We start from the raw sequence: 12,876 nt of genomic DNA on the forward strand, positions 1-12,876 counted from the left end.
TTGTGTTTCCTCATATCTTCTTTTGCTACCCAGATGTGTTTATGTAATGTCTATGGAAGCACAGTGTATGCATTTTGTACTGCCACCCCAACTGACAGCAAACAAGTAACAACTTGTGAAACAGATGTGCCTAATGGCCTCACCACAGCATGTAAAAGTAAAATGGGGGTTTAGAGGGAGTGTGGAGGAGGACTTCAGGAATGCAATACGTTAATGTGTTGTCTTCAGCAGATAAAGGCAACACATTAGCAAGTACAGCATGCTGCTGCTAATCCTATTAGCTAGAACTCAGGACACAGAAAATTTTAGCTTCAAGTAAAATTAAAAGAAAAGAAAGAAAAATAAAAAAGAGAAGGAGCTGGGAAAACTATATGCCAGATGTATTTTGTATTACTGTTGTTCCTGAAACTTCAGTTGCAGATAACCAGGTTTTGGAAAGTAAGTGTTTATTCTCTCAATATCTGCACAATTGTCTTTTTCTTTGCTTACATACTAAAACCAGTATTTTTAATTAGCAAATTTATGAGGATAAGAATAATTTTGAAAGAGACTTATTACTATTTGGATTTCTTTTTTAAAGAAAAGGAATACGGAATTTGCACTGGCTTTTTTTGTAAAGCCCAAATTTAAACACATTTTTCTGTGCAATCTGTGTGTATTTGGCCTTTTTACTTTCTGTAAGAGAGGCTGTGGATGCTTCTTCCGTGGAGGCTTTCAAGACCAGGTTGGATGGGGCTCAGGGCAGCCTGATCTGGTGGATGGCAACCCTGTCCACAGCAGGGGTTGGAACTGGATGATCTTCAAGGTTCTTTTCAGCCCAACCCACTCTGTGATTCTATAAAATGCAAAAAAAATTTTTCTTTTTTTCTTTTTTTCAATTGAAATTGAATGTTGCTGTTTCTCTACTGTTTACTGCAAGTTGAACGCTGCACAAGCACCTGTTATTTACAGTTACAGATAAACCAAAAACCAGCTGGATGATGGTTTTCAAACTGAGACCATTGGTCTAAAAACATCACTTCAAACTTGATCCTAGAATGTGCATAGCACCATAAAGGCAAGCTTATACTGTTGTCTACAACTAACCCCAAATTTTCTCAGAGCATATGATAGCAAAATTCTTCAGAGCATGTATGAGCTGAAGGAGTTTTGTCCAAGACAGAACAGCTCTTCAGTCACCCATTCCTAATGTTAAGGCAGCTGATTTACTTTCCATGTTCAGTGAGCAACATGTAATAGCATAACATATAATACTCTTGGTCGTGATATCCTTTGTTTCTATAGCATCATTTTTTATGTTGCAAAGCTCATAGCAAGGAAAATATCTGCTCAGGTATTTTACTGCAAATCTATCTGCTTGGATTTAGGCAACACTAGAAAACATTTTTTATTTGTATATCAAGCAACAAGGAAATTTATGTATGTGGGTGTTTGGAAGGAAAAAAGGGTGGTATATATATTTAATACAGCTGAAATTAACTGTAGATAGCAGCCTCAATGCAAAATTATTTAGAGCTCTAAATATAGCTTACCATTCCCAAAGAGGTACAAATGGCATTAGCAGTTTTTGCAAATCCTGAAATGCTCCAGATGTCTTATTATTGCTCAGCACAATGCAAGGGTACGTGTATGAGTGCATAGGTACTCATGTTGTTGGAGGTGATTTCATAGCAATATATTTAAGTTTTATTTTTATTCTCCAAATCATAGTCAGACTTCAAAGATACCAGAAAGATTAATTGCTCTGTCATAATTGATTTCCCTTGACAGCAAGCTGGAGACTTAGGAAATCAGAAAGTATGTGTTAGTTCATTTCTCCTATTCACCACAGAAATGGCTTTCATGAAATGCGTCACTGAAGTAGTTAGAAGTCATTATGGCCAACTTGGCTAACTTACTAGTGGCTTGGGAAGTTTTCCATAGGAAACAAAACACAGGTGCTTTGTAGGAACTAATTTTTTTGTCTCTTACACATATACAGTATTGGAAAATTGCTCCTTTATCTAGCAGCTTATCCAACCCAAAAATTAACTAGAAAAGCTCTCACTAGTGTTTCTCATCCAGAAGAATTGTCAGATATTTGTTTTAACCACGGCTAGACGTGAGTAAGACAGTAAAGCAAAAAATAACGGCTTAAAAAATTTGGAGAAACACAGACTCAAAACAGAACATTTACTTTTGAGCAGCTTTTTTTAATTAGTATTTTCAGCAATTGTGAATAGATCAGCAACAGGCAAGTAGGAACCATAAAGATGAGTGTCACTGTGTCCCTGACCTCGTACTTGCCTGGTGGAAAAGTTGGTGGACATCTTCCTAGGACATCCTGGGTGTGCACAGAGGCTGTGCTTAGTGATGTCTACATCACCCCTGGCAAGGAAAAGGTTGCTTCACCTTGCTCTGTCTAGATTCCTCCTTAAAGACTGAGAGAACTGAGTCTGTTCAACCTAGAGAAGACTGAGATGGAATCTGGTTAATGTTTATAAGTATCTGCAGTGCAGGAGGCAATTGGATGAGGCCAGACTCTTCAGTAGTGTGCAGTGATAAGATGAGGAGCAGTGGCTTAAAACTGGAACATTGGACATTCCACACAAATATGCAGGACTTCTTTACAGGGAAGGTGACAGAGCACTGGAACAGGTTGCCCACAGAGGTTGTGGAGTCTCCCTCTATGGAGATATTTAAGACCCATCTGGATCCCTACCTGTGCAACCTATGGAAAACCTTAGTGAGGGAGTTGAACTCGATGATTTCTAGAGGTCCCTTCTAACCCCTGTAATTCTGTGATTCTGTGAGTCTTGTGAGTATTGAAAACTTGAAGTGAAGCCATGAGAAAGAACAAGTTTTTGTTCTCAGAGGGAAAGAGGGACCAGGCTATTCCTGGAGACTAAAATTTGTCTAAAAATGTGAGATCGTGTATCCATCCTTCATTGTGCACTGTCTGGTTATCAAACACGTGTTTTTTTCTAATGTAACAGAAAGAATTGATAACCATTAATTCTCTACATTACTACCAATACTTGTCCTATTGAGGAACTAGTAATTGTCATTAAAGGCAGGGCACTGTGTCACTAGCTGATGTTCAAAGACAACCAAAACACAACTCTGATCCTAGAGCATTTTATGGTCAAAGAAAAGTTGAGTTATATCTGCATGGAGAGGCATGTGTAAGCAGTAGTGACATCATTTGTCAAGATGACAGGTAATCCTGGATGCCTAATGCACAACATCCTCATGTTTTCTCATAGGGAGCAAGGAGTCATAGAGGAGAAAACTCTGCAGCTGATAAAGAACCACAGAGAAGAAAATTTCTTTAAATAGCAAAAAGAATCATAGCTTGAACTTCCATATAAACTGATAGAAGGAGCATATGTCAGATAAAGAGTCTGTACCAAGGATTGTGAAAGATCTGAAGGGATTTGAATATGAAAAGAAGTAGCCTATATTTTATCTGATCAAAGAAGAATGACATGGCAAAAGAAACAGACTAGAAAAATGGTCTCTGCGGCAGGACTTCTCTATCAGTGGAGAACTGCACTCGTCAAGTCCAGAGGAAAGAATGCTGAATGATGCTAGCAAATGATGAGAGCCTCAATAAGAATTCCAGCTGTGGGTTTTGATAGGAATTGTCATATCTGCAATATGTTATGCAGAAAAGATCTGCAATATCAAGGCATTACCAGGTTGTGAGGAGTGAACAGAGGGTGATATCTGAGTTATAGTCACAGGGGAAAGAGAGAGGGAATGCTGTCTGTCACAGAACAGTCATCTGCTAGTTCAGATAGGCATGGCTACAGGTCTTTCAGGGAAATGCAGGCATTTCTTGTTTTAGGCAGTCTGAAATTTTGAGATTGCTTTGAGCTCGTTCAAGAAAAGTGGAAGACCAGTTCTGACATTTTATTAACAACTAGCACTGTTTTGAGAACATGTGCATACATGGCTTTGGCTTTGTTCAAAATGTGTTAATATGTAAAATCAAATGCAGAGACACAGAGCTTATTTGAGATCCGGAGGGCATGGGGATTTTTTTTTTTTAATGAGCAGAAATGGACAGTAAACTGAATTACTCTAATGATCTTTTATTGAAAGGGGTCATTCAAGTCCAAGCACAAAAAATAAAGGGAAGCTCAGTTGCTGCTTTGAGTCACAATGAGATAGTTGCTGCTGGCCTACTAATATCTTCTCAGATAATTGAGAAATAAGCGAGGGTTGTAGTGGTGGTTCTAGAGGAAGGCCACTTGCAGAAGGCAAAGACTGAGGAGGACAGGAGTGTAAAGGTGAATAACAGCAAAGTTGTGGGTACATCCTTGCCTTGCTGTACACTGCAGAAATACCTTTCTATTGGAATGTGCTGTTTGGAAGTAGTAATTACAGAAATTCAGGGCAGAAGTAAAACAATTCTCCAGCGTGTTTTCTGAGAGGGTGTTTCAAGACTGAGGCAGTCATTCGAGTGTTAGAGTGGATTTTCTGTATTTTGTATTCTTCACAGCTAAGTGATGAAAGATGTATCTACATCTGCAATTAGGGACTTTGTGCCACGGCTCCTAGTGGATTTTTCTGATTGTTATTGCCAATAACAATTCAAGCAGGTGAAGCGTAAACAGGTGAACAGATCAAATAACACTTTCTGCCCTTGAAAACTGCAACTAGATTAGCACTGATAGAACCAACATGGACCTCCAAGTCCTCTGAATAATAATTTGTCACACTTCACTTTGAGTGATAAGTAGCCTCACTAAAGCCACACAAGCATACATGCAGGCAAGGTTAAGAGTAGCTGGGTGTTCTTGGTTTAGTGAAGGCTGAAAACTGCAATGTATATCAAACTTCCTTCCTAGTAAAATAAGACATTTGCAAAGAGCAGGAGGCCAGAAACTCAGCTGTGAATTTGATACTATATGCATAACAGTGAGTTCTGGTTGTGGCTGGTGACTTGTTATGTATATTGGAGTGAAATATTAAAATTGTGTTTGTGTTTTAGCAGCTCACAGCTGCAGAGATCACTGTGAGCTGCAGCTCCAAATGAAGTTAGAGATAACCACAGAGGATTCGGGCCTTTGTCTCTGAATTCCAGCTGCTCATTTCTTACTTCAAACACTTGCAAAAATTTATAGACATTGCTTGTCATTAAATCTCCTCTATCTGCCTGTCTTACCACGCTCTGAGAGCTGAAACAAAGCTGCCTAAGAGATGCAAAGATACCTGAAAACATAAAGCCTCCAACCTGATAAGTTAAAAGGAATTTTATGAATTAAATAAAAATTGCTATTGGCAGTTTCTGGAACAAACACAAATATGCACATTCATATGTACATTTCCTGAATTCTTTCCTTCTGTTTTTTGTTTATTTATTCAAAAGGGTTTAAAGTGCAAATGTGTTCCTGGTATTAAATACAGTACATATCTTTACTACTTAAAGCAGAAATACTCCGTGTGCATTTGTCCTCTTTCATAATTACATCTGAACAGTGTTTATATTATTTTAGCATTATTTTGTAGTTACTGTGTACTGATTATCCTCTGAGCTACACAGAGGCAAGAGGCAAGATGAAAGCATGGCACATTTGGCTGCCATTAATCATTACCAGCTTTTAATTCCAGCCCCACCTTCTCTGCTGCAGTTTCCCTTGGGTGGAGAAGTGCTGGATGCCGAGGAAGGTGGGATCATGTGTGTATGAAGCATGGGGCACTGGAGGCCAGGATGGAGCTTCTCCTGCCATTTATTTTTCCCAGATGATGGCAGAGAATGGCCAGATTTTATCAAAAAGTCTGGCTTTGATGCTCAGCTACCACTGCTATTATATCTTTACTTGAAGAGATACCAAGTCAGTGCCTCCAGTTGCACTGCAGTACCTTAAACCAGTACCTGGCATTGTGGCAGAGAGTGTATGCATTTGTTTGTGTTAGAGATTGGAAGCAAAGGCAAGAAAATCAAAATATTGTGGCTTCCTTTGCAGCATCTGTTTTTATTGCTGTGCCTGTGGATTTAATGAATTAAGTCATGGAAATCAGAGGTGCTCTCTTTGCCCACAGCAGCACGAGGATGAACACCTCAGTGATCTTAAATTTATCCTCTGGCTGCCCTTTTCCTCATGACTGCAGAGTGAAATGAGGTAATAACCTCATTTGATTTGCACATCCCACAAAACTTGCCAGTGAGGCTGGAGACCTCTGTACAGCTGATTTAAGTCTCGTGGTGCTGGGTTGGCTTTTTCTTCACAGACTACATAGAGGTATTCTGCAGACCTCCAGGTTAGAAAATGCAGAAGTAGGTGAATGTGAGAAACGTGAGGCTGACAAATTTAAAGAAAGAGAGAGAGAAACATAGTTCATGCAGTATGAGAGGAACAAACGTGAGTTACCAGTATGTCTACACAAATTTATTTTTCAAACAATGCAAGTGGAGATATGGTCTAAATGAGGTATTTTGGGCACAGTTTCCAATAAGATCATAGATACAGCAAAATACAGACACCTTATTGGTGAGAACTAAAGATGATCAAGTAAATTTCATTTAATTATAAGCTGAGAACTTAAAGAACATGGCATATGTCAATCATGTCCCACAGGTGAGCACAGACTGGTAGCACAGACAGAAATCAGATCCCATGGAGAGAAAATACCATGTGTGAAGGCATGACAAGAGGGCCAATGGCATCCTGGGATGCATTAAAAAGAGCGTGGCCAGCAGGTTGAGGGAGGTGATCCTCCCCCTCTACTCTGCCCTGGTAAGGCCTCATCTGGAGTACTGTGTCCAGTTCTGGGCTCCCCAGTACAAAAAAGACAGGGATCTCTTGGAAAGAGTCCAGGGGAGGGCCACAGAGATGGTGAAGGGCCTGGAGCATCTCTCCTACGAGGAAAGGCTGAGTGAACTGGGTCTGTTCAGCCTTGAGAAAAGAAGACTGAGAGGAGACCTGATCCAGGTCTATAAATATCTAAGGTGTGGGGGGCAGAATGGCGAGGCCAGACTGTTTTCAGTGGTGAGTGGAGACAGGACAAGGGGAAACGGCCGGAAACTGCAGCATAGGAAGTTCTGCACAAATGTGCGCAAGAACTTCTTTACAGTGAGGTGACGGAGCACTGGAACAGGCTGCCCAGGGAGGTGGTGGAGTCTCCTTCTCTGGAGATGTTCAAGACCTGCCTGGATGCCTACCTGTGTGACCTGCTGTAGGGAACCTGCTTTGGCAGGGGGGTTGGACTCGATGATCTCTGGAGGTCCCTTCCAACCCCTACAATTCTGTGATTCTGTGATTCTGTGACATAGAATTAAGCTGTATTTTAAGGGGGGAAGCGTTTAGATTTTAGAGTTGCACATTCAAGCTGTTAATGTACCTAATAGGAAATGATGCGGATGATTCCCACCAGGCATCTGGAATTTCTTAGAAAACTGTTTTTCTGGGTTTATTCAAGTCAAGTTGTCTTTTATTGGTTAGTGAAAAAGAAATTAAAAAAAAGCTAGAAGACTTTGGACAACAGTTTCTTGGAGTCAAGACAGCAAAATGCTTTGTTAGTTTTGATTTGTCAACCTGATACTGACATTGGCTAAGAAAGTTGATAGTCATCAGCTTTTCTCCTCGATAATAATGCACTCATGTTTGCAGGTGATGTATGTGCATTCTTACTTATCAAATCTATGAGCCAAATAGAGCTCCAAAGGCCATTTGATTTAGTAAACTGAAGTTTCATTCTTCTGAGTGCTGTGACTGTAGTGACTTTCATGGAAGTCAATAGGTGTAACTCATTATTTTAGTTGCTTTTGTTGTTGTTTTTCATATTACTTTCAGATACATTTCCTTGAGTTTTCTTTTATTTATTATTGTTATTTTACATTTTATTTCTTTGTTTCTACTTGTTTTGAGCGGGTTTTATAATCGGTCTATGAGAGGCTTTACACTCAAACTTTATTTGTGGCCATAGAAGAAGCGTACCTTCTATATATAGCCAAGATTTTATTAGTAGCATCCTTTAAATTTTAACAATGTAATCCAATAACTATTATTAGTTGACTTCTAATTCTTACAAAAATTGTTTCAGTAGTAGTACTAATGTTAAAATTGTTGTATGCACACTTATTAGTTTCTACCACTTTTCACAGTGTTTTGTTCACCATCTGTTGCTTCTGCAGGCCCTGAGGTCAGTGCTTTCAGGCTGGTGGAGGTCGGGGAGCATTCCAGCATGTCATTGACATCTGGAGCCTTTCCCTGGGATGGATATGATTTTTGTGTTAATGGTTTATTTTTCCTCACTCTAGGATCCACTTGGAGTCATTTCATGCTTGCTAATACAATTTTAGACTTTGCTTTTTCTTCACTGGTCTGAAGATCCAGGTTATGACAAAATTTACCATACACAGTTGCTTTCATGTCTGTTAGATGTTATTTCTTTGTTCTGTTTTTGCACTTAAAAGATCCAGGTCTGGATTTCTTTAGCATAGCAAGGTCAGTTGTTCATAACCATGGGGTCTCCAATGCCAGTGTCCATCTTTATCACCTACACCTGTACCTCTCTGCACTGAAGCTGCAAAGCTGGCAAAGCTGTGGGCTGTCATCACCAATGGAAACCACATATTATGGGACAACATGATAACAGAGGTCACGACAATTCCAGTATGATTTGCACAGTATGAAGTATATATACAGAAAATGTGAACTACTGTACCATGTGAAAAGTACCTGTAATAGGGAGCATCAAATAAGTATTTTTCTAATGGGCTTTTCAATCACCTTCTTTTTATAGTGTAAATGGGAGCAGGCTGTTGGGGTTGGATCTCTGTTTTCATTTGTTTTAGGAAATGTTTTCCAGATTCAGTAATGGTTTGCCAAAACAGATAATTTGGTATGTTCCAAATTTGGCAGAGCTGACATTCTAGTCACTGATTATTAATACCATCAACAAAATATGGGTGCAAAAACACAGTCCAATACAAAATTGTGTCTAATGGAATTTTATCTGAAATTCAGCAAAAAGCAGTAGGAGCACTGGGGCAAGGCAAGGCAAGATTTGTAATTGTGTGCTGAATTATTTCTAGTTCCCCATTTGTGTTTTCTTCAAGAATATGTAAAGGGTTTTTTTCTCCCTATTTATTCCTATTTTTTCCTGGATGAGAATATGTTTGAGTTACCCTGAGATATGAGTCCAGAAATGTGTATGATACCATGAACTGAGGGTGCACATCCATAAAATATTAATCTTTGGACACTTACTGAATGTCTCCCAAATCTAAGGGGATGTTTGCAGATGCAGCATAAGGGATTGTGCAGCTGGGCTGTTATTACCATACCTGATGACCAGAAGAGAATGCTTTGCATTTGTGGTAAGGGAAGATGAGAACATCCTTATTTTCTCTTGTCTTCTGCATCTGTAAATTGGCACTTTCTCTATCACTCTAGACACTGAGAACCAGGTACAGCAGCTCAGGGCTGCTTCTCAAGTATACTCGTGTTAACCCATTTAGCTCAGTATCAGAGTATGTTAGCACAAACCAGCCTCTGTTAGTGTTTGGGCCATGATAAATTTCCTGCTGGTAAATCCCACTCTTTCATTTCCCTTCCACCATTGAGAATGTTGGAGCTGTTCAGCAGTTCTTGCATGTTAAGTCATATGCAAAGGAAGCAGGAACTATTTACAGAGCTCCTTCCATTTCAGATTCCTTTTTCTTACTGTCAGTAATTCAAGTGTGGGTTGCACTAACTGTGGGATACAAATCCAGGTGCATGTATGGGAACAGGGCCAGTATGTTTTTAACAGCCTGCAGCACACTGGATAACCACCCAGCAGTAATTATCCTGACTCCAGCAATATTGCTGGACTTTTAAGTTTTGGCTGTAATGAACCATGCTATTATACCCATTTTCAAGTGATCAGCGGTGGGTACAGATAACCAAATGAAAAATTCCTCTAAATGCCGCTCCTCCTCAGCTCAGTTACCACATGCCACAAAATATGCATAATAATAGGTAAGAGCTTCCACATTTCCAGCATTACTTTGTCAGCTGAAATATATCAGCAGAGAAAACTGCTTGGATTGATTCAGGCAGATTATGCTGAAGGAACTTCAGTTGCAGAGAATGTTTATTTAGATGTATTATGAGCAGATGCTGAAAACACCCTGTAAGTTGAGCGAGTTGCAAATATAAAGACTTGAGGGGACAGACCTTCTCTGCCAATTTCTTACCTGTAAACTGTTTGCCAGATTAGGAACAGAAGTTGTAACTTTTATTGCAGGGGTGCTGTAATTAGTTACGTCATGAAACAATTCTTTTTACACAGTGCAATGTACAGGTGCTCATATACTTGGACAGTTTTATGCTGTCAGCCGGTGCAGTGGGCTCATTATTATCGTTCTGAAGTGAACTTTTAAACATGTAATTACATGGAGCTGAAGTAAAAATCATACTGTAATAGTTAGTATAAACAAGATATTCAATTTCAAGTGGTTCCATAAAACTTATAGTCGGAAAAGTCAATAATGGGAGGCTTAAAAATAGAACCATGCCCTTTTGATAATTTAAGCCATTCTAAAGGGCAAAATATACTATGAAATCTTATATTTAGGCTATTGCTTTTCTTTTTTAACAGGATTGGGAGTTCCCACATTTTATGGGTGATGTTGAAGTGAATCTTCCAGGCTTGCCATCTGCACACATGCAGTTCAAAGTACCTTATTTCCAAAAGATCTTAAAAGAGGAGTATCACATTCATATAACAGGTATGTAACCACACAGACTGTGATACAGGCACATGTTGAACTGCTTCTGTGTAGGAAATGAATGCTAATATGTCTTTTGCCACATATTTTCTTTGTTCTCCCCCATCTCCCCAGGTGATTGCTGTTTTTCTATCTGTTTAACTCTCCCTATCAGTACCATCCGTATATAAGCCTCTCAGGGAAATGAGGAATCTCTATCTTACAAATCAAAAAGACCTGCTGTTTGTCATGGATTTCAGCAACTTCTTGTGACACTAAGTAATACCTAGTGTAGCTTCAGAAATCTTTTATCTAAAATTACTCTCCAGGGGAATTAGCTGCTTATTTCATTTAAAATCTCTTATGCTTTCAGATGCCTTTGCTGTGATTTATGCTAATGTCTTTTCATAACTTCGGTCATTCTCATCTGGCAAAGGCCACTCACAGCCATACTTCCATCACTCATCTAACCAAAAGCAGGCAGTTAAATAACTTCAAATAAAGTAGAGTCACAGTTATTCAAATGGATGGCACATACAGATAAAAGCACCCAGTCCTTACATACTATGAGACAGTGTTTGAATAACAGTAGAGAATGAAAAAGAGAGGAAGGTTAAATAGAGATAAATATTTTGCTTTTACTTTCAAGCTGTGCAAAACAATGTGGTGGCAAGAGAGAAGTAAATAGTACTGTATAGCAAAAGAATGCAAATGTGAATTGACAGAAGTCTTTAGCTGCTAATATAATCAATCACAGCACATGACAGTGTACAGGAATAGGATATAGACAGCATCCAAAGATACAGCCATATGAAATTCCTGCAGAGCAGGGACAAAAGGAGTATTCAGACATCATACAAAGACATGGGCAACAGTTATCAGGTGAGCCCTAAGCCTACCAGGCATCAAAAGACAAGGAAGGAAAATGTGCCAAGCAAGAAAGAATGAGGAACTGGGACTCACTGGAGATAGGCTGAATGAAGAGAAGGCATTTTCAGAAGAGATAATAGAAATTGGAGTGATCAGGTTGGAAACCAGAAAAAAAATAAAATAAAATGAGTGCAAAAGTTACCTGCAGGCTGTTGAGTAAAAGGAGGCAATTGGGTCAGAAAGAAAGTAGAGATAGAGAGATGGAAAGTTTTTTCAAGCTGTATGTAAGTTCCTGTTGGAGTACTGATAGGAAATAGACAGTAGGCCACAGGAAATGACTTTGGGGTACATCTAAATGAGATGGTTTGGGATCAGGAGCAGGATGAGGTGGAACAGCTAAATGATGTCATGGTCAGTGATAGCAGATACAGAATGAGAAGAGATCTGACGAAGAACAAGTTTTTCTCTCTGAAGTGAGAAAAGTCTTGGATAAAAAGGGAAACAAAGAGAGCAAAAACAGAGTATAAGAATCAAGTATCTGACATGAATAGGCATGAAATTCAGACCTAGTGGAAAAGAGGGTTTAATTCTGTTTCTCAGGTCTAGAGCATGAATTTGAAGAGACCCAATTCTATGAGGATTCCAGATGCCCTGCAGTTATTCCATGGAATAAAGAGCAGTAGTGAAATGAGTGTACATAGTAGCTTGAACAAGGACTGAGTAATGATTGGGTGAGCTGTACCATTAGATACAGGAACTTAGGATATAATTAATGTAAATGAAAACCAGTGGGTGGTAGAAGAGGGACTGAAGAGCGAAGAACAGTTTTGCATTGCAGAAGAGTCAAGGATATTGATAAACAGAGAAGAGCTAGAAATAAGCAACAGCAAAGAACATAAATTACATATCAAAAATACAACTGCTGGCAGTGCTTCTGTTTAAAAACAAATCACATAAGATCGATATTTGTACACTGTAGAATTTTCTGCAGAGAGGACTGGAGGTCTTTCTGATTTTCTGGCAAGAAAGCATTCTTTTAATGAGGATGAGCTAATGAATAGGGGCTGAGGAATATTTTTCCCTGCTCAGCATTAACAAGATCCATTTATTAGATTCACTAGACAAATCAATCCATTTGACTGCACATCACGTACTCTGTCTACTGAGTGCCTGTTTTATCTCAGTGCTGCACCACCCTTTAGGATATCTAATAAACAGCCATAACACATGGCACAGGAACCTCCCTTTGGGTAAGTTTTGCTTGAACCATCTGTTCTTGCCATCAGTTCTTAGGTTAGGTTAGGGTATCATCTTGGATCATT

The 12,876-nt window shown here is 39.2% G+C and overlaps 1 protein-coding gene across 2 annotated transcripts in view; it reads left to right on the plus strand.

The window, feature by feature from the left end:
• TMEM117 (transmembrane protein 117) overlaps window positions 1-12,876 on the plus strand; it is a 192,833-nt gene that overhangs the window by 172,321 nt on the left and 7,636 nt on the right. The window contains exon 6 of one of the 2 annotated variants that reach the window (XM_042816395.1): window positions 10,576-10,705. The exons of the other annotated variant lie outside the window; for it this stretch is intronic. Within the exon in view, the coding sequence (XP_042672329.1) occupies window positions 10,576-10,705 (130 nt within the window). The remainder of the gene's footprint in view (window positions 1-10,575; window positions 10,706-12,876) is intronic. 2 annotated transcript variants of the gene reach the window in all.

The sequence above is a fragment of the Centrocercus urophasianus genome, unplaced genomic scaffold, assembly GCF_019232065.1.
Source record: "Centrocercus urophasianus isolate 14NV4802_14NV808 unplaced genomic scaffold, USGS_Curo_1.0 seq_15, whole genome shotgun sequence".
Classification (NCBI taxonomy): domain Eukaryota; kingdom Metazoa; phylum Chordata; class Aves; order Galliformes; family Phasianidae; genus Centrocercus; species Centrocercus urophasianus.